Below are 23130 nucleotides of genomic sequence, written 5' to 3' on the forward strand. Positions count from 1 at the left end.
ATGAAATATGTGGCCATAGATACGCAAACCGGGGAATACTTTGGGGCAAGGTAGCTGGATGGCTACCTGGCCCCCAGTGCCCGGTGCCCTTAGCGAGTTGCTGCTAATGCATCGGCAGCACCCATGATGAATTAGTTTTGATTAGGCCAAGATGCAGATGCAGTGTGTGTGAGTGTATAGTCCTCTCCTGGCCTCCTCTGCCAACTTTCGCTGATCTGACCATAATATATCAGGGCTTTTCAATTAGTCAAATGTCGCAGACAGTGCGATATGGCTGGGTTTATTAATAGCACTACGCTACTGACCACTGAGGGTCTCTAACCCCAGGTTGGCATATCTTTAACGGGCACGCCCTGTGATCAAGAGTCTGGGAATGCGGGTTCTCAGGCGGTATTAGAAGTTTCAGTACTTTAGAGGTTAAGTTAAAACTAACTAGAAAAGTTGTAAGTATTACTGACTAGATTTTAAGTACAAGAAGATATTTTAAAATATATCATAAGTAATATTTATAATTTAATTATAAAAAAAATATTTAAATATTTTAAAATCTAAAATACCAATTATAATTATATTTTATTCAAAATTGCATTGCTTTGTCTATACATCCTAGTTCCGAATCCAGGAGACTTGCAGTCTGCCAATGCTATTCAACTTTTCAGTTCTGAGCCGATCAGTGTGTCAGGAGCTCGTGTCGATGTCGTGTGTTGCATGCGGCATGCAAAGTTGAACTTGGCTTAACTGCTGGCAATTCTATTTATTTACGAAATAAATCACTAACGGCAACTCATTAGCAGTTAAGCAAAGATATTAAGCCGTGGCAGCATGGAGATTGCCTGCATGACATTCCTCTGGTCCTTTTTGTGGTTTTCTAAAATAAAAAAGTCCGGTTTGTGATAGTTTGCGGCCTGTTGCCGGTTGTTGTCGCTGTTTTGGCTGAGTGACTGTTCAGCGACACCTCGCTGGCAGATATACCTGGTCCACTTCCACTTCCCCCGCCTCCGCCTCCGAAATCGCATGACTCCCATCCCGATGATATCTTCTTGGTGGCAGCAAGAGAGCCAGCGAGCGTTAAGCCATATTGGTGTCCATATATTGAAGCTACCGAATGGCCAAGATGAAATGTGGCAGCTTATCAAATCGAAATCAATTTGGTGCATATCGGGCATGCCATCTAAACACCTAAACATGTCAAATAGGCGCACTTAAGACGACAACTACACATGTGTGTGCCTCCCCGGACTGCCGACAGTTCATCACCTGCTGCCAGGGATTCGATTCGCCCAGGAACTGGGACTCAAGAATGGGGATTACAGCCAACTGCCTGGCTGCCTAGCTGCCCAGCTATATTCAGAATAATTTTGTTTGCGCCTGTCATAAGCTAAAACTGGGCCCGGGTAACAACTGGCCATTGGTAGCCACAGCTCGCGGCTCAAATTGTACCGCAAGCCCACAAATCACAAGGCGAATCCCCAGCTCCAAGATCCGAGCACCATCTCCTCCTCGCTCTTCCTCTCCAAAAGTTGCTGCTCTCGTTCGATGATGATTGCTGCGCAGACAAGAATTTCTAGTTTCGGCCAAGACAGAAACCGCCACAGAACCTTAACTGTGGCAGTCGAGAGGCCGAAGACGTGGAAGCCGCAGCCGTGAAAGCATTTTGCATTTATATGCCCTGGTCAGCCGGGGGTTTTGAACTATTTAAAGGCTTTGTGAAGAAGGCATTACCTATTGTTCTCTCGAAAACTTATTTCCTAAAGAAATGCTTTAAAATAGAGCTTGAAAAGTATCGATATTTTCGATATTTTGACTATAACGATTCGATAATATTAAATATCGAGAAATATTTGTTCAAGCTCTTCTTTATAACCATCACACATGTCTTGATATGGCAAATATTTGCATTGTTTAGGGGAAAATACATATAAATATATTTAAATAAAGCTCAAAGGTTTTAAAATAATTTATATTAAATATGCACATTGTATAGAACAGAAACGGAGGGCGCTAAACTTGTTGTAATTTATTACTTTTTGTGAAACTATAGTTCAGAAGCTGATTTTCTATGAATAAATGAACAGAACTTGTTGTAATTCGATACTCATGTTTGGGCTAAGAAATAAAAAAATCGAACGAAAACTTGAGAAGTTGATAAACGACTTTAAATAATTTAAAATCAATTTTTGAATTAATTTTTAAATTTAATTAACTTCAGGTTGCTAATTGAATTGTTTTAAAAATGTATAAAAACTGTTGAAGAAATCTACACTTATTCAACTAAGTTGTTCAGTTCTTTAGAATTTTTTTTAGTTAAATAAAACGATAAAATTATTTTTTCCTCTGCCTTGTGAGAGCATCTTTAATTCTTCTAGAGCTACCAAGTTTTGCTTTCCTTTTTGCATTTTTACGAGAGAATTGCGCTCATAACTTTTGCCGCGTCCCAGACATTGGCTGCTCGTCTTTGGCAACCAGAAAAGCTGAAGAATTTTTGGCCCGACATGCGCCTGTCGCTGCTGGCAGCCCAGCCGGCCTTCTCCATCTGGGGAGGTGAGGTGAGGTGATCGGTGGCAACAGGTGAGCGGTGGTCCAGGAGGAGAATCGCCACCACCAATAGGTAGAACCCGAAGAGCCGAAGAGTCAAGCGTTTCTTTCTAGTCAGTCGACTTTTGCTGCCGCTGGTGGCTGCAATCGCTTTGGAGTTTGGAACATTTCATTAGTTTTGAGTGCTGGCATATATCGTCCGTGTCGTCGTCTTCTGCCCCGCTTTGGCTATTATTTTCAATTTTATTGCGCTTTTTATTGGGGCTGCATTTCGCTATATATGGCCACGATATGGCTTATTGAAACGAATGCCTAACTAATTTATATGACCAGAACGGAATCCATTCGCCGAACGTGCGAGATGATAAAGAAAAAACAGGGAATAAAGAACACGGTTTAGTTAAATTTTAAATTTCGTTTCTTTAATTTGTTCAAAAAGTGTTTCTGCCAAATTTGCATATTTTTCTTGTATTTAATATATAATTTGAATATTGTTAGTTTACTTTGACATAAAATATCAACTTATTGTTAGGGATATATATTAGGTGTTGAATTTATAAGAAGTAACTGATATATTTTTGTGGATGATAGAACCGATTCGACAGACGACTTAACGATCTAAACACAAAGACAGTCTTGAAAATTAGAGTATACGAATTGAGAGTCTCTTTATATATATTCATTTAGATGGTAATTAAGTACTTGATGTGCACACAAAAAACATTAAGAAACACTCTTATAATCCTAGGTATTTAACGCACAAACAAATTATATTTGAACTGCAATGCGAAATCTACAAAAAACATTTTGCAAGCCTCGCCATTTGAGCATTAAATGTTTGTTGAATTTTGCTTAGCTACGAATAATTGTTGTCTAGCTAAGTATGCATCAATAAAACACATTTATCCAAGTGAATTTCGCATTCATGTAATTTATATATGGAAGAAAAACTGTCCATAAGCAACTTGAGTTATAAACACACCTACATATGTACACATTTAAATACACCTATGGATATAATTTTCTTAAGCTTTGCCCATCTGGATAAATGACTGAATAATATTTATTAATAATTATCAACACTGAACCATGCATTAAATGAACAATATAAATCACAACGTTTAAAATTTCAAAATCGATTCTTTAAATATAATTATTTTTTTCATCTTTTTCTCTGTGTTTTATAAGCTTCATTATTTTCTTGATGGCACATAAGTTTCACACATTCATTTTGTATTTTTGGATACTTTGTGACTTAATCTGAACATTACACTAGCTAGGAAATGACAATCTTTCAATACAAATATATAGATTAATATTATGATCCTCTGGGAAGGGTGTGTGTTTATTTATAATTTTTGGCACTGCCCTTTACCTATCCGATATCTATTTATACGGTTTAACCTTACTCGGTCCTAATGCTAATTTGTGTCTGATTTTAGCGGCTATGCAAAATATATGTATGTTCACCATTATTTTTGCTATAAAATAGATCCGAATTTAAAACATTCTCAAACCATTCGTTACTTTCGTATTTCAGCTATCGTTGCTCTCTGCATAAATTTATGTATACATCAACAAATATATTTGTCAAGTGGCACAAGAGTTCCATTTAAGTTTCTGTTTTTCGTGTGTTGTCTACACTTTCTACTTCGTTTCAAGTTCGTTAGGCTGTAGTTTTTGAGGCGCCAGACTCATTCAGAATAAGCTGAACATCAAATTTCTTTATCTTATTACAATTATACTTATTTTATAGGTATACTGTGTGATTCATAGCCATACGAAAATATATATAGCTATGGAAAAAGTTGAGGGAAAGGTGTGGGGAAAAAGGACTGAAAGCTTTTCTTGTACTGAAGGATATTCAATATTTCTATTGTCTAACACCTACGAAACGCTGAACTTTTTATTCGATCCTTATTGCCAGATACTGCGAACCGAAACCATCTATTTAGCATGCACCATTCGTTTTTTATCTTTTTATATATAAAAAATTAAATATGCAATAATAGCAAAAAATAATACACAAATAAAGTATGTTTTTTAAAAAATTGTTATATATTTTCAAATGTAAAGTAAACTATAAATATAAAAATTAATTAAACTTAAGATAAAGCTTTAAAAACTAAGAAGAAATTGATTTCTACAGTAGATTGAACATATAATTAATTAAAATATAGTATAATAAAATTTAATTTTCATTTGCCATTTTGATTTCGAATCAATTAAGGAAGTACACTGGGGCATTTTTCAAAAATTTAAGTTTCCGCTTTTGTTAAACAAGTTTCATCTCATCGTTTTTTAATTAGCACTCGAAAATTCCATTATTCGATTTAAAAGTAATTTTTGTTTTCAACTTATGCAATTTATAATGCTTAGAGGAAAAAATGATATGCTAAGATTTGTGTGTTCAATTGTGTATTCGGTATGTTAAAACCTAAATCTAAACCTTTAAGACAATAAGTTAATAATTATAATATATATTTATAATTACTTTAAAATGCAATAAATTAGTGTTTTTGTGTGTGTGTGTTTTGTGTTAGCATTTTTAAAAAATGAACATTAGCTAGGCAAAGGCGAAAGGATTATAATTTTTAAAATTATTTCTGGTTATTTGCAGTTATGTAAAGAAATTAAAATTAATAATTATTACACATGAGATCACAGTATTAGAGACATAAGTTAAATATTTTCCCATTTCAATTACATCGAATATAATTAGTAATCATCAACTTGCTTTAGTTAGGCTTTGTATGGTTAGTAACTCTGTTTTGCTTTGCTTTCTTGATTTTTCCTATCTTGACCATTCTTGGATGTGTGTTTAGTTTTGTTTTTTTGTTTGTGATATTATCTAGGCTAACTGTAGCATATGGTATCTTCATTACGATTTAATGTCTTGCATATATTTTGCTGATAGCACAACCCCGATTTTACGACTACAACTCAGTAAACATTAAATGATTATTCAGCATCAGCGATTGATTCTCCTGTTTCTGTTTCCGCATCTGGATCCTTAGCCCTGCTTCTCCTGGGTGCTGCTGCTGTCCTTGTAGAAGAAGGGCTGGCTGGAATCCTGCCCGACCCACACGTAATTAAATTGCCTGGGACTGGTCAGGGGCGACAGGGTGCCATAGTCCGAGGTCAGCTCGAAGGGGAAGGCGCTCTCGTCGAGATCCAGGGCTAAAGCCAGACTAACCTTGTGCATCGGAGTCTTGGCCTTGTCCACGCTGGATGCCGAGTTCTGTAGTCTCTACATGCTCGCACTCGAGGTGACTATGGCCAAATCGGTGGAGTGCAGCAGGTGATGTTGCTGGTACTGCTGATGTTGCTGCAGGCTCAGGTGATGTTGCTGTTGCTCCTGCTGTTGCTGCTGTTGCAGTTGCTGCTGCTGTTGTTGCTGCTGCTGTTGCTGTTGCTGCTGCTGCTGTTCGCCACGCACCTTCTCCTTCTTAATGCGCTGCTTCAAATGCACCTTGGCATGTCGCTTCTTCTCATCGGAGCGAGCAAACTTCCTGCCGCAAATATCGCAGCTAAATGGCTTCTCGCCCGTGTGCGTGCGAATGTGGGTGGTGAGGTGGTCGCTGCGGCTGAAGCTGCGCATGCAGATGCGACACTGGAACGGCTTCTGGCCCGTATGGATGCGTATGTGGCGGGTGAGCTCGTCGGAGCGGGAGAACCGGCGATCGCAGTTCTCCACCGGACAGGCGTAGGGTCGCTCGTGCACGGGCGTCTTGCTGGGCCGATTGGGATACTTGCGCGGCTTCACGGGCACCAGCTTCAAGGGCACACTGCTCTGCTGATAGACCTGCGACAGGATCTCGTGTCCCTTGCTGGTCGACGGACTGTATTCCGCCAATTGCACAGCTGCTGCTGCTGCTGCGGCGGCGGCAGCGGCTGCCGCAGAACTTCCCCCGGATCCCGCTGAATATCCAGTGCCATTCGAACTGGGCTGCATATCCGGATAGCTCTCCTGTTTGGGTATTAAAACTCCCAAGGCTGCATTGCTGGAACTGGCCGAAGAAGTGGGTCCCGGCAGCACCAGTTGTTGCTGCTGTTGAACCTGCTGCTGTTGCACTTGCACTTGCTGCTGCTGTTGGGCATAATCCGCTGGTGAGTCCAACCACTGGTACTTGGGCTGCGATCGCACGTACTGCTGCTGCAACTGTTGCTCGTGGCTGCTGTGCAGGTCGGCCAGGCCCGCGAATCCCGACGAGGCTCCGGCGTAAGTTGGCGGCGGCTGCTTCAGCAAAAGAGGTGAACATTCCATGGTCAGGCCAAGTAGTTCAGCATGCTGTGCCGCAGCTGCTGCTGCAGCTCGTCCATCGTCGTACGGCGATGGGGCAGCTCCTGCCGCCTGTTGCTGCTGCTGTTGTTGCTGCTGTTGCTGCTGCTGCTGTTGCTGCTGCATGGTGGCATAGTGAGCGGGCAGACTGAACAGGGGCGGCTGGAACATGGTCTTATCGGGACTGGGAAGACCCCAACTGTTGCCCAAACTATTTGAGGGCGGTGACATTGGCCCGGCTAGAACGCCCAGTTGCGGGGAGGGAAGTTGCTGCTGCTGTTGGTGTTGCTGCTGCTGTTGCTGCTGGGCAGCTGCTGCTGCGGCGGCTGCTGCGTTCATCGCGTTGCCTGTGGTGGTGAAAATGCCACGATATGAGATTTTGCTAGCCTGTTGTTGAATGCCATGCTGTTGATAGTGTTGTTGTTGGTGTTGTTGCTGCTGGTGTTGCAATTGCTGTTGTTGGTGTAGCGGCTGTTGTTGGTGTTGCTGCTGTTGTTGCTGTTGTTGTTGGAGTTGTAGTTGACTGTGATGGTGGTGGTGATGATGATGATGATGGTGATGATTTGGCAATTGTTGTTGTTGGTGTAATATTTGGTGTTGTTGGTATTGATGTTGCGGGGAGCTCATGTGTTGTTGTTGCTGCTGCTGTTGTTGTTGTTGGTGACTGTGGTGGCAATTGCTGTTGTTGCTGGTCGTGTTGTTGTTGTTGTGATGCAGCTGTTGTTGTTGTTGGTGTGATTGTGTGTGGTTGCCAGGTGAGCCAACGCACTCAGTGTTGTTGTTGATGCTTTCGCTTGTTGTCTGTTTGGTTGTCGTTGGTGTTGATGATGATGTGGTGTTGTTGTTGTTGTTGTGTTGTGGGTACATATTACAACTATTATTACTTGATTCTTCCTTGACAATTGCCAAAGTTGGTGGAGTACTGCGCTCTTCTTTCAACGGACTGCAATGCGACAATACAGGACTGGCCACCGATATCACCTGTGGTTCCAAAGACAGATCCTCGGATTCGATAGAACCTGGAATGAAAAGGGGATAGATGTGTTGTTAAATTTTTGTGGGCTTTTAAAATATTTTTAAAATAATTTATGATGTTAAATGTCTCTGTTTTGTAATAGCTGTCTTAGGTCATTAAAAAGAATTCATTTTTCTAAAAATTTAAGTGTTTTCCATGAATCAAACATTATAAAGGAAACCAGATGTCTTAAACTTAAGCCAATCATTTATTTTTCGTAATTTCCAGAGAAATGTATACAGCATTTCAGCTGGAATAAAACTGGATAATATTTTGGTTATATAGGAGAGTAATTCATTGCCCTAAAAGTCTTGATTGCTGGTGTTGCTAAAGTCGCTGCTGATGTTGCTGCTGCAACGATATCAATCACAGTTCGCCCGAACGGCATTGGCACTCAGCTACTGCAGCTGGGCGCGCTTTGATTTCGCGGAAATCGAACGACACGGGAGGTCGGCATCATCGCTCATCGTGCCAGAAGCCCAAGTCCAGAAGTGCAGAAGCTGCCGGCGGCAGAAGACCAGAAGACAGTTGCAGTTGCAGTTGGTGGGGGATCCCCCCTTTCGATGCCAGGCAAAAGTGTCGGCGAGAAGACTAATTACGCGGCTACCAGGCCGAGGGAATCTTTTCCAGCACTCTTTTCCCCTTTTCTGCTCTTTTTTTTGTTATTTTTCTTACTGCTCACGATTGTCGTCATTAATGCCGCTCGGACTTGAGCTTTAGCCTGGATATTGATTGAGTTGCAATGCGCCTAATGTGCTGCGACATCAATCTGGTTTTAGCCGAATGAGGAGCGGGGGGAATGGGATTCACAGAAATTTTCGCGATAGCGATTCTATTGTTCTAGTCCCCATATACTCATATATATTTGCAAGCTCCATTAATGCTGTCAGGGCAAATTATGTCCCCCAAAAAAAGACAAAATAAAAGAAGGCTACAAATTATGTTTCATTTGTGACAGGGCCAAGAAGGAGACGCATTCTAGTCTGGCCAATATGGAGCCTTTCTGGCCGACCAGCTCGTCCAAGCTCTCGATTCTGTTTCGCCAGCTTGCCAAGTTTGGCGATTAAAAGCCGCTCCATCATTGTCATGCAAATTGTTTTAATGGATTTTCATTTGAAAATTGTCCATGTCTATGATTTTAGCTGTTCTTTCTTTTCCGTTTGGCCAAAGCCAACAAAAATAATGTCTTGTCTGCGTGGGCAGTGGCCAGAATTTATGAGTGACATTTTTTTGGCTTCTGGCTAACTTTATAGCTAAAACATATTTTAGTCGAGCCACACACATGAATGTCGTTTCCAATCTTTCATTGGTTTTTATGCATTTTCAATGGATCTTAACGCTCTCTCTGCTTTAGAGAAACGTGAAAAAGTTGTCATTCTTTCGGGGTAAAGAGAGCAATTAAACTCAATTGTTTTTGATAGCAGCAGCAAATCTAGTATACTTTACTTGCTTTGCCTTAATTCAATTAGAAATGCAGCTCCATATGTCGGTAGATATATACATTCGTATGTATATATATCTCCAAGTATGATATGGTTTTTTTTTTGTTCTGTGGGTCCGCGTATCTTGAGGCAGTTGCTAGTGAGAAAATTGCGCTCGAAACATTGACACTGAACGGAAATGTTTAATACATGCGCCGTTGTTGTTGTCGCTAGATTAATTAAGCGACGTTGTTGGCTTTTTATTTATTATTTTTATTATGCAGTCTTAGAAATATGAGAACGCTGCACGTCGTGAGTATTGCAAAATTCCATTTTATTTGACATTAATAAAAAGTGAGAGCTAAAATAAAAATAAAAATTTTATGACATAAATTTTATGAAGTCTATACGGTGATATAGCCATTGGGATGTCAGCGTTTTTATTAATTTATATTTATGTGAGCAAAGACCAAAAGTACATACATATACATGAAGCTCTTGGCTGGAGGCCACTTTAAAAGCCCCATAACTTAATAACAAAATCACAAAGACAGACAAAAACAGAAAATGAAAAACAAGATCAACAAATCAGAAGACGTGCAAATAAAGAAATGCCTCAAATAAAAATTGGTACTTGAACATTTTCGAATGTTTATTTTTGATTTTGAACTTGTTATTCGGGCCGAGCCCAGGGAGAAAAGGTCTGCGGGAAGTCCGGTGAAAGACAAAGCCGAGTTATGTACGTTTTGCTGGAGTGGCGCAGAAGTAAGTCAAGATATGGCCTAACATAACGACAGTTTTCTGCGCTCTCCGCTGAGGCTGATTTATGTTGAGACTTAAGACTGACAACGGATTAGTTGCAGACTCCATACGGATTGAGGACTGCGGACTGTGCAACTGGCATTGCTGCTGCTGCTGCTGCATGTGGCAGCTGCAAGCTGCATCCATTAGCAGCAGATAAAGAAACCTCACGGCCCGAGTTTCTCCTAGCCAGCCGATGGTGCAGCTAAACAAAACTCTATAAATGTTTCTCGAGGCCTTTGTGGCCACGATTTATAGGGTGTATTATAATATTGAACTACCGTGAGGTATAATATACTTTCGCTATATTTTAAATTATATCGACTTAAGGATCGTAATATTTATAAGGCTAAAGTTTAATGTAAAGGAGAAAAAATTAAAATCCTTTAGTTATGTTAGTATCTTTAATATTACATTTTAATGTGATAATAATTGAATTATTAATAATGTAAAAATGTGTCTAGACTAATATAAAGGTCTCCCCAAAAAACGGGAAGTAGCTTAAATCATTTAGAACGGATTGACATAAAATTCCAGAAAAAATATATAAATTCGGAAAAAACATAAAATAAAAAATTAGAAAGTACTTTTTAAAAAAAATGTATTTATTACAAATAAAAATAAAATTAAATTTCTTTAAAAAATGTTTAAATAGTGTTCTACTCACCAGTAATGGGTGGTGGTTCCACCACGGTGCTGGGTCCGAAGAACGAGGGAATATCGCTGGACGTGGTCACCGGCGTGTTGAGATCGCCGGGCAGCGCCTCGATCAGCTGTTTGTGGGCCTCCACCTGCTCGACGGCCGAGGAGGTGGGACTGTGCTGGCCACTGGTGTTCAGCAGGCTGAGATGCGAGGCCGAACTGCGTCCGCTGCTGGCGGTGGCGCTCGGCTGAACGGCCACGTGTCCCGGACTGCCGCCCTGGGTGGGCGTGGCCGTCTGGTTGCGGGCACGGAGCACCGAATTGTTGGCGGATGCAGCGGCGGCGGCGGCTGCTGCAGCGGCAGCGGCTGCCGATGCGGTGGTGTAGTGCAGCAGCGAGGACGAGGACGATGAGGAGGCGGCGGAGGAGTTCAGGGAGTTGCTGCTGGTGCTGGCGCCACCGTTGTGGCCACCGAATTGGGCCGGACTCAGATAGGTGGCCGTCGAGGGACTGCCGCTGCTCTGGGCCGCCGTGCTCGTCTTGAACAGACAGGTGTCGAAGCTCAGCACATTGAAGTGAGCGGCCGCGGCCGTCTCGGTGAGCAGGAATGCGTGATGCGTTGGCGCCACCAGGGTTTCAAGCCCTTCCATGATCATGGCCGCTGATGGAGTTCCAGGGGCTACGCCGCCTGCAAAAATAATGGAGAAAAATATAGATTATAGTTATGGAAATTTTTATAAATTTTTAAAATATTTTTTAAAAATATATCTATGTTAGAAAATGTTTTGGAATAAATTTGACTAAATAATGGATAATATTTTTTGAAACCAATTGAGGAGTTTGTCAGAAAAGATGGATCCCTTAAGCATAAGCGTATCATTTCCAAATAATTACTATGAAAATCAGACGAAATGGTACATTTCATGATGAAAAGTCGAGTGTAATCAGAGTTGGTAACCGCAGACTTTGACTCATGCAAAATCATAATGCGAATGCTGCGCACTTTGGCTTTCAATTGATTTGCCACGACAGCTGTTCGATTGCATAACCAGGCAGTCATCGGTGAGTGAGTGCCTTAGGGTCATCCAAAAGCGATGAAATTACTTAACAATTTAATTTGCCATCGAGTTGTTGTCTCAGTTGTCTTCGGAAACTGTCGCAGACTTTCGCCTCCTGCGCCCACGATCGCAGGCAATTAAATTAAGATCGATTAAGCACTTAGCTCGGAGCCCTGAGAAGTAGAACAGGCGTCTTTCCCATGGAAGTAGCACCCATAATATCACCCAGGTTTGGGCTTTCCATCCCGGGAAGTGGGTCATTCGGTGACCTTACGCAATCCCCCAGAGCCGCGAACTTATGCAAGTCTCAATTAGAGGCGCCTGATCAGCGGACTAGCCAATTTTTCTAAACAAATGTCTCATAAACTTGGCTTATTATTTATTTTGTAGTTTTGCCGTGTATGTTTATCACAGATAAACTAACCGAAATTGCGATTGCCATCTGCAACGAGTTTTCGGCACTGGGCCGCCGATCCTCTTCTTCGATCTGCTCGATGTGGCGTCATCCAAGCGCTCGAGTGTTGTTTTATTTTATTATTATTTTTTCAGTTTTTTTTTTGTATTTTTCTGTGGCGAAGGCTTGACCGCGTTGATTTGCATTACAAGTGCACTTGTGTTGACAGGCAGCTATGCGCCAAAATAACTACCGTGCCACGGAATATCCGACAGACCGACGAAGAGGCAAAGCCACAGCGTCCCGCTTTTGGCACTTTTGCTTTTTTATTTACATTTGATTTCACGCATAATTTCCATGGCAAAGTGCACTCGAGACGGGCAGCGAGTGAAATTACATTCAAAACTGTGGGCCTCCGTCACAGATTCAGACTCAGATTCAGATTCATATTCAGCTACAGATACAGATACACACGGCATCTAGAGATACATTTGTGTTGGGCCAGCGCGTGCTGTGCCTGTGCCTTTGGCTTTTGTGTTTTGTTCATTCATAAAATTATGCGCCCGAGTCAATAAGTTTTACAGTCGATCAAAGATTTGTATCTTTTTCTTCTCTTGCCACATGAATCATCCGCGGGCGGCCGAAATGTGTATAAAAAAAATCCAATACCTCGAACCTCTCAAAGTCTGAATCTGAAAACTGGTTGGAGACCACCACCTCTTTGGACTTCTTGGCCCGGTCTTTGTCTTCCCCTGTGGTTCTTAATAACTTGGCTAACAATTGACACTCCCTTAAAAAAAAAATAAATATCAAGAAAAACCAACAACGGCAGGCCAAAGCTGTTGCTTATCTACAGTGGCAACTGGCTAAGAAGATTACGGGTGGGTAGGAAAAGGAACTATGTTGATAGACGACTACCTGTACAATCGATTCAATCGTGCTTCCTTTGGCTTACATTTTCCATTTAAGCTCTCCCGTTCATCTTAGGCAATTGCCACTGTCGTTTGCGTTTATGTATATTGTAAATCTTGTCTCCGGCCCGGATCCCCTGACTTCTTTCACTCTGCATATTTTTGCATAGCATTTTTCCTGATTTTGTTTTTAGTGTAGTAGGACAGACAACACACGTCAAGATCTCTGCGCCATGAATGAATATTGGCAGTGGCTGTGGGCCAGAGTGAGATGGATATCCGAAAGATACATTTAACGGCTCGATGAGGAAGAGGTAAGGCGGAGAAAAAAAGCGAAGGAAAAAACGCGGAGCATGAAAAAATTGTTATGTTGATATTATTTTAATTAAGTTTTGCCAAACCGGTTGCAGCTGTCGCGGCTCTAGCCATTTCCATAGTTCCTCTTGGGGTTCTATATGCTCTTTTATTTTTTTTTTTCTGTTTTATCTTTACCTATTTTTATTTCACCTCAGTCGAGAGTGTTAACAATTCGATAGATGGGCGCCAATTTGTTTGCTTTGGCAAATGAGGTGGGGATATATACCTATACACAGGCCATGGCCGTCTGACCCCCAGACCCCGCTATTTGACCATTTGTTTTCATTGGCAGCATTGAAGACCTCATTGAGGATTAAACGTTTGAGACGCGCTAAGCGACCTTTGGCTACTTAACGGCTCCAAAAATAAACTACAAGTTTGTTGTCTTGGGAGATCTTGTGCAATACTATCCGGTACTCGAATATCGCCAGATTTGCATTCCCAACCTTGGTGGAGGATACATACATACATATATCTCAATTAATAATAACAATAATAAGGCAAGATTTTTGTTGTTTTGTTATCTTTGGTTATTAATAAGAAAAGAAATTGGAGAAACGTTTAAAGGAGAAGGGATGGCGATCATTAGTCAAGTGTGCGAGGAGTAAAGAAGTAAAAGTATCTTGCAGATACATAGATAGAAAACATGCAAGTTGCATGCGACACGGAGCCAAAACGAAACGATGATGGAATGGCCGGGCGGCAACAAAGTCCATCATTCACACAGCGGGAGCAGTGGGAACCCCACCCATCCCGATCCCCATCCACATCCCCATCCTCCTCCTCCCTTCACCAGGAGTGTCCAACAAGTTAACATGGACAACATGAAAATGTATCTTATGCCGCCGTCTTTTGCATGCGTAACACTTTGTCACACTTTTCATGCCAACAGCTCTGGTTGCCTGTTTTCCCTCCTCATGAGAACAATTAATGAAAATAAACAGCCGCAGGCCAGACAACAACAACACCACACCGAATATGTATATTTTTATAAAGACTTTTTTTGTTGTTGTTTGAAATCATTTTAGTGGGCACTTAAATGAAAATTTTCTTGTTTGACTTGGCAGCCAAATGAACAGAAAAACTCCCGACGGCAACTTCATGCTTTTGGCCACTTAAAGTGGTAGATTCAATCCTCAGGGGGAGAGGGAGGGGGCGATGTCAAAGTGCCATTTGGCAACTGCGGCAAGTGTTAAATGAACTCTACCGACCGAGCGACCGATCGAGCGACCCAGCACCGCACGTCGGCACCTTTTGTTTTGATCTCATAATTAATTTTCCAAATACGAAAATTGACGAAAAGTGATGGAAAAGCTTTGAAAATTGATAAATGATCTTTTGGCTTTTCCATTGCTCGTTTTGGTTATGGGAGGTTGCATGTAAATCATTTTGCTAATTGTTTTTCCATTTCCAAGCCGCCACTAGGAAATACATTAGCGGGAAAAGTTTTTGGGCGTTTCGGGGGCGGATCTCTGGGGATGTTTACCTATACGATGTAAATGTGGGGAATGCAGACGGACCAAAAATTTGCCATCAAATTGTAAACATCTGAACTGAGCAGATTGCTATTTTAATTGAGCGCTAAGTGTATGACAATAATTTAATTACAAAAACTGCAAATGGCTAATGCAGAAGCAAATAGACTTGTGCTTGGCCACATAAATTCGGGAATACATAGTTGCAGTCGTAAATTTTGACGCTTGGCTGTGTCTGCTCCCAGGTGCTATCTAAATAACGTGCAGAAATTTTTATTATGCGTTAAATGAATTTTTATATCTTTCAACTAAATCTGTGCAAATAAACTAAGCCGACTGGCAAGAGGAGGCAAGGGATTGTGGATTTTTCTTTAAATTTGTCGGATTTCTTCACACAAAGGAACTGATTTCATATAATTTTTTTAAACCCATTGTTTTCTTCCCAGAAAAAAGGATTTAAAAAATATTTGTTAAAATGTTAGAACCTTTTAATCAAATGCCAATAAGAACTCAGAAAAAATCTTTAGTTTTCTAACATTGAATTTTCTAATAAAACACAACACACATAAATCAGCACTAAAATTTATGCTCTCTTAGCGTTCCTATAAATTAAATTTGTTGACCAATAATTCAGCCTAATTCACAAGGAACATTTTTCATTTTATTAAAAAACTGACTAATATAATATATTCTATGTGAGAAGCCTGCGAGAAAACATCACGAAAATAGTTCCCCTTTTGAATCACTTTTAAGCAAACACACCCACCTGGATCGCAATGGCACTTGCAGAAGAATTCAAAGGGATTTTCCTTTGGCTTTTGTGTCGCCCTCTCGGCTTTTCCTCGCTCTTAGACGGGCTGAATAATTTTCACTGTCAGCTGCACGAAAGTTTCGTTCGTTCTCACTGCGAGGCAAAAATCAATAAAGCACTGCTCGTGTAATCATCTTATGCGGCTGTGGGCTTTTTTCATTCATGCCGTCGCCAACTGCCGAAATATCCTTTCACTTTTACTTAAGTTTTGGTTTAATATTCGAGTATTTCTTGGTTTTTATTTTATGGAATTTTTGTTTCTGTTGGCACTGCTCTCTGTATCACTTCACAAAACGTTTTGTTATTTTATTTTCTTTTTTTGTTTAGAATTTTCCAATAGATATAACGCGTTGAATATATATCTATACAAGTGTTTGCTTTAGATTTGCTTTCTTGATTTCTTGCTAACTTGCTAGCTTGCTGGCTTGCTTTTTAGTTTCTTCTATTCCAACCGTCGCGTTTGCTTGTCCGAACACAACTGAGGCACGAGATGAGCCCTCTTTCGGTTTTTATGAATGAAACTCAACATCGCGGCTCGCTCACACATACCGATGCATCGATGCGGTATCTGGTGCCCCTGTTCGGGCGCTATCATCACAATATGTGCCCCTGCTCGGGCGGCACGCGCCTCAGAGTCGAATTCGAAAAACCCGCTCTCTGGCGGGGAAATCGCAACGCTCATCGAAGTCATATATGCGGCATATATACATCTGTACATATATAGCATAGCCGGCCGGTTTTGCGGCCCGATGTCGATCCAATCGTAGGTCTGGTTGCCTCCCAACTCTGCAGCCATTTTCATCGCGCACGCGCACTCCAGCCAATCAACAGTTTGCCAGGCCTTTCCGTCGTGGTGAGTTTCTCGCTCTCTTCTTTTTCGATTTCGACTCCTCTCCGGTCTCGCTTGAGGTAAAAATAATACAACAGGTACTACCTATCCCCCTGGCCCCAAATATAACTATATATACACCTCCTCTGGCTATCTATCGATTTGTGCGCTTGTGTGAGACTTTTAGCGGCTGGCAAATGTTATGATTTCCCGAAATACGTCATCAGTGTGCGCGAAAATTGCGGCCCATTAGCCACAGCAATTTTTGCATCGACGTAAACACTCTGCCAGATCCATCCGAATTCCGAATTGTTTGCATGAGCCGGCCGCCAAAAATGAACCAATTTCTAAACAAATGATTCACTTGACCATTTATGGACAGTTTTTCGGCTGCATGTCTGGCATTGTATCTGCGAGATACTTTTCCCTGTGCTGGCCACCAAAGGTCAGGGCAGAAATTGTTTGGCAAATAGTTGGGGAAGTGTTTTGGCGAGTGTCTGTCTGAAATACTTCTCAGTTGAGGTGTCTCTGTTGAGGAAATTGTTTGGGCAATTTTCGGTTAATTTTGGGCACTTTTATTAGGTTAAGCAAGTCAGTTTGGACAATTGAGTCTTTAAATTGTTTTTTTTCCAAATATAAGAGATCTTAAACAATTCTTGATGCTTAAGTCCGCTTCATTTATATGCTTAACTGGAGTGGGTTAAAGAGTTCTGGTGACTGATTTTCGTGAGAAATATAAAATGTTAAAGAGTTCTTAGGATGATTGATTTATTTTGCTGGGGAGAAGCACTTTTCTGGTTGACTGATTTTATAACAAGCGTTAAAAAAAAACACCAAAGCAATCTCATGATAACTGTTTCACATGACATTTGAAATCACTAAATTTAAATTTATATTGAGGTTATATTTTTTTATTTGTAAAATTCTCTACTAATTTTTGCATTGTTTCCGTGTTTTCCTGTTCTGATTCTGTCTGTTTTCCGAAATTCCATTGACAGCATTTGGAATTTCGGCTCATATGTTTATAATTCGTTCACATTGTAAATGAAACAACAGTTTTCATGTGCTAAGGACAAGGTTGAACGTCAGATGTGCAATGTGCAGGGGCATTTATTCGGCACTGTTTTTACTGGGAAACATAAACAAAATTGCAAACAGAAATAGTACGAAAAATAAATTGAATTGATGCTGGAAAGAAAATTACAAAAATGCTCCCAGTCAATCCTTTGAGCTTGATAGAGGGTAGGGTAAATTAAGGAAACCTCAGATGATACAACTTAATCACAACCTAACCCAGACACCTTTTCGTGTGCTGATTGGAGCACACGCCATGACCTAAAAATAAACACCTGGGGAAATGTTTTCTTTTCGTTTTTTGCCGGCAAAAAGTTCAACACCAGACAACAATAGAGTACGTCAGATATCTGGCAGATACACAAGGGATACGGATACGAATACAGATACAGATATATGCGCCCCCACCCAAAAATAGAACTTTGCCTCATTTGTGAAAGTTTTTTGCCAAACAAAATAAATACAAATCGCATACGTTCCCGATTATTTTTAACCTTCACATAATGCTGAACCGATCGAGGATCCCACGGGGGAAGCAAGAGATGGGGATACATATGTTCAAAATAGAGCAATGGAAAGGGATCGAAAGTAGAGGCCGTCGGCCACCTGTAGGCCAACGTACGCCAATAAAAACTTGCGCGATTTTCATCAAGTCGGTAGCGAGGAAAATGAAAACTCATTACGCTAAATATAGGAAAATCTATTCAGAAAATTTGTATAATATTCATCGTAAATTTCTAGTGACGTTTGGTATTGTTGTGTTGTGTTTTCCTCGAAAGGGGAAGAAAAACGTGAGGAAAGGCGAGAGGTGCTTGGGTGCCCAGCCCCTGACAAAACACCCACGAAAATAGTTTGCACAATCTAAAAATACGCTTTTGTGGCCATTGTAAATAATTTGCTGACTGCTGGCTGCCTGTTTGATTGCCGTTCATCCAAAGATGGACATACTCGGATGTGGGGGGCGCTCTTCGAATTTGAGCCCAGCTGAGATCTCAGGTGATGACTGGTAGCAACTGCACCTTTTCCTAAATTGGTGGCAATGGCATCGCATCAGCGCACCCAGGACAGGTCGGGTCTCCAATAAAGCTGCCTGGCACAGACGAATAAATAAATTTGCTTACATTCATTGTTGGCTTTTTTGTGGCTTTAACAAACTAATTAAAGTTTTTGTAGCGCTCAACGTTGAGGTAGGTAACATGAATAAACAACGGTTTTGGTGGCTTTTTGTTTCAAATGGTAAATTTAGCACAAGACTTACTAATTAAATTGTATTTTGATTGTAACATTTTATCAAATTTAAACCATACTTTTTTCCAATGTATCACACACAAATTTATATAAAATACTTTTCTTATGGTTAAAAATAATAATATTTGGAAGAAAAATATATTTTTATTTATGTACAATTTTGGGAAATAAATCTTGTTTTTTTTTTACCTTTAACCCAACGAAACTATTATGTGGGCTGTAAATATATTTTTAAAAATAAGGAATTACCAATAATTCAAATATATTCTAAGCCTAACTCTAATATTGCAGACTTTCAAATCACTTTGATTGGCTAATTTATTCACCCTTTTTGTTGCCTAGTTGGGCTCGTGATGCCTTGCCTATCTGAATATCCAACATTGTATTGATATCTATATCTGTCTATATGCCAATTTCACAGATGTGTGGGTTTCCTCAGCCGTGTTATCTCATTGAGAACGTTGCTGAACGTGCGTGGGTCAATTGGGGAGACGGCTGATGAGGCAGAGGCGTTAGATAGTTGCAAGTCGCGAGTCGCAAGTCGCAAGCCAGATGACACATGGCACGCGCCCAGCGCAAACACAGATACACAGATACAAGACAGGAAAAACAGAGAAACTGAAAACAAAACTTGACAAACAAACAAACATTGGCATCAATGCCACAAGCCAGGCTTTATGTCTGTCTGCCTTTTTAGCCAAGGTCCGCGTTTCGCCGTAAATGGTGAAAAGTTTTGTTAGGGCAACTTTTGAGTTACGGCTCTCGCGTAGGCTGTAATTAAAAGCGTATTGACTTGACTGACTGGCAATGCAACTCGTTTGCTGCCATCCCGCTTCCACTCGAATCTATCGGATATATCTATGGGATACACTTGAGCTGGTGCTCTTTCTATTCACTTGTTATTGGTTGGCAAGTCTTTCGATTGCCCTCGGTACTGAAATTGCTTTGTTTTTTTCGCCCTACCAGCTGCCAATAGGGGGGCTTTGTAGAGTTTTCATTCCGTTTGAAACGCACTTGATTGCTGCGCATTACGCAAGCCAACTTCATTTTGGTTTCGGCCATATAGGTGAGAGCCATAAACCAATCGACAAGTGGGCGTCGTCATCAGCTTTAGAGTTGAGGTGTGAATAAATTTATATACAACTTTTGTCAGGCATAATATATATTAGGCGAACGCTTTGATAGTGCTTAAGTTTCACTTCTTGTAAATTGTCAGGATATAAAATATAAATAGGGGCATAGAAAAAGTCAAATTTTATTTGCCATTTGTGTGTGTTATATATTTTCTTTTTGTAAAATTCATAAATAAAATTCTGATTTTTTGTTTTATATTTTATTTCATTTAATTTATGAGCATCATAATATGCTTTATGATCTTGGCATGTTGCCGTAAATTGCTGCAGTCAACAGGCAAAAGGGGGGAAATATTGTTGTTCAGAGACACAAATTAGAAATTTAAACATTTGGAGTCCCCGAAAAATATTCCATTGGCTGAAATAGAGCAAGAGACTCGGAGTGGGCGGAGAACCAGGGGGACACGGAGATTCGGAGAATCAGAGAAACATTTCCAGCGCCATTTTCACTCGGTGTGTGTTTGAGAGGTCTCCGGCGAAAAATGAGGTGAGAATTAAATTTGATTTTCGGTTTTTTATTAGTTGTCAGTATCCCAAAACAAGTGCATAAAATTTAGAAAATTAGTAAGATAATTAGTGGTATTAAAATATATTGCAGAGTGTTCGTTGGAAAAGTCTCAACTTGATTAGAGGGTGACAATTTATGGCCGATAAATTTGGCAAATTAAGATCTTATTTATAAGACAGCTTCGTATGCTTTCAAGTGTGGAATACATGGAATTGTTAAAATCAAAGATATTTATTATAATTTATTTTATAGCTCTTATTGAATATTTTTGATAAATTTAAGACATTTTTCTTATATCATGAAATATTATTCAGGATTTTTTTATATTTTTAGAGCTAACACTTTCTCTGTGGTGTCTCTTTGTCAGCCTCAATTTTGGAAAGCGAAAATCCAACTGTCTGACAATTGTTTAGCAGCTGCCCACTGCCCCATCGCTTTTGTCTAATTGCAAACTCCATGAGTTTTGGCACAAACATGAATATTCATAAATAATAACTCGGAGCAGTCCCAATTAGGAATAAGCCGCTCGATTCAGCCTGTTTCGCCTGGTGAAAGTGGGTCAAATTAAAATGGCATCACAAATATAGATTGCACGAATGTGTTTGATAAGTACTCATGCTCTATTTATGTTGATCTCCTGTTTTTTGTTTTTGGCGCACTCACAAAAACATGGCAATCATCTAAATATAAAACGCGTGGCTCACTCGAACTAATTTAAAATAGCGCTCGTCGATGAACATATTTAGCCAAAACACAAAACACAAAAAATCGAAAACCCAAACAAATCAAAAAATCCGTTCGTTCATCTTTATTTTATTATTATTATGGGGGGCCAGGAGCAAAAGACGCAAAAAAGATTGACAGCAGCTGGTGGGGAGGCGAAATGGGAAGAATTGGCTGAAATGCCCAATCAGCTGGCTGAAAATAGGAGAGAAGCAGAGAAAATACGTGTGCCGGCCAGGGAAACAAGACCTAAATTGGCCAAAGTCAGCAGGCGGTCTGGCGGCGATCTCTCGATCCGCTGGATACGTCAGTAAACAATTAACTGCAGAGAGATTTTTAGAGATCCCAAACGGCAAATCCCCATCGATCTCGCAGAGATGACGTGAAAAGCGCCGCGTGCAAATAGCAAAATAATTACAATATAAATTTTCCACGTCAAGTTCATAAATTCTGTGGCGCTTAATCAGCTTCGCTCGCTTTAGATGCTCACGTAGATTTTCCATCTATTTATAGGCCTTTGTTATTCTCTTCTTCGCGCTCGGTCAAGGTAATTTTAGGAACACACACTACTCGTACTTTTCTAATGACGTTCAATTCCTTGGCGTTGGGCGAAATTTAAAAATAGCCCGACAATGATTGGCAAATCACATGGGTGATGAGAAAATAGATTCCGCTGCATTTTTCGGGTTTTCGTTTTTGTTTTTACTATCTCTCTCTAGTTTTGATGGATTGGACGTATGCATTTTGCCGCTCGCTGAAAATTCGTTGAATTCCATTTTAATGGCTTTATTTATGAGGCGTGCATGGGCAGCGTTTTTTCTACATTTATTTTTCGCTTTTGGATATTTATGACACTGCCGTCTCGGCCACAAAAAGTTAATCCCACTAAATGCCGTTGATAGTTTATATTACGATTTGTTGTGCTGGGTAAAATGAAAGATATTGGGGCATTTTAATTTTAGAATTGTGACAAATGCGCAACTTTTTACGGCTGCATTCGCCGAGTGATCCCAGTTTTATGATTGATTTTCATTGTTTTTCATTTAGCTTAGCGAGATATTTTTCTTCCGAAGTCTATCGTGGGTTTTTCGTGCTTACATTGGGCATTAGGAATTTCTTAAGGAAAATAGTTTTTGTGGGGGTTGCGAAGTCTAAAAACTTAAGTTAATTAAGAATCTATTTTTTTGGGATATAACTCCAAAGTTTCTCCTCTGACTTTTTTGACCCAAATTTTCCCCTATTAATTTGCGAATATATTAAGTTATATTAAGTTAATTAAGAATCTATTTTTTTGGGATATAACTCCAAAGTTTCTCCTCTGACTTTTTTGACCCAAATTTTCCCCTATTAATTTGCGAATATTCGGTTGCCTTATCAGTGGACATGAACGTCACAGGTTATGGATAACAGAGAGGAGATAAAATTGCGTACGTGTAACTATGTAGAGATAAGTCGGGCAGCGTCACAGAACCCGCTCTCAAAAGCATTGTGCGTCAATCAGCATAATATACACGGATATATAGATGTCACACGGCTAAATATAGTCCCTTGACTGAAAGTGTGTAGTATACCTTATAGCTGGCGATATCGGGGGATATATAGATCCGTTTGATTAAAAGCACAAAGGGGGCCTGGCAACCGGGCAAACTGAACCAATTTCCAATATTGTCAGCTGCTAATGAGCAGATTCTTTGCCTTGTGAGTGCTAGGAAAATATCTGTGAGGAAATATCTTTTGGGTTCTTGGTTTTTGGCTTTCCGATTTCTGGCCGGGGCATCCATGACACACTTCGCAGTTGCATCATTAATTTTCAGTTTTCGTTTCGGCTCTTCCATCTCGGCCATATGGATGGAATGGCAGTCCCTCCGCATCTTGGGCTAATGACACAAAACTATCTGCTTTCTGCTTGTGGG

At 40.4% G+C, this 23130-nt stretch overlaps 1 protein-coding gene across 3 annotated transcripts in view; it reads right to left on the reverse strand.

Annotated features, from left to right (window-relative positions):
- Positions 1-4570: 4570 nt before the first annotated feature.
- The window catches only part of sr (stripe), a 38657-nt gene continuing 20097 nt past the window's right edge, over positions 4571-23130 (reverse strand). For 2 of the 3 annotated variants that reach the window (XM_044394322.2, XM_070217235.1), the window contains 2 exons: positions 10722-11384; positions 4571-7836 (listed from right to left, as the gene is read on the reverse strand). In XM_044394322.2, coding sequence (XP_044250257.1) covers positions 5786-7836; positions 10722-11384 — 2714 coding nt within the window. In that variant the 3' untranslated portion in view covers positions 4571-5785. Of the gene's footprint in view, positions 7837-10721; positions 11385-15657; positions 16194-23130 lie in introns of those variants that run through there. The other variant, XM_017137110.3, reaches the window with a different exon arrangement.

This window comes from Drosophila takahashii, chromosome 3R, assembly GCF_030179915.1.
Source record: "Drosophila takahashii strain IR98-3 E-12201 chromosome 3R, DtakHiC1v2, whole genome shotgun sequence".
NCBI classification, from domain to species: Eukaryota; Metazoa; Arthropoda; class Insecta; order Diptera; family Drosophilidae; genus Drosophila; species Drosophila takahashii.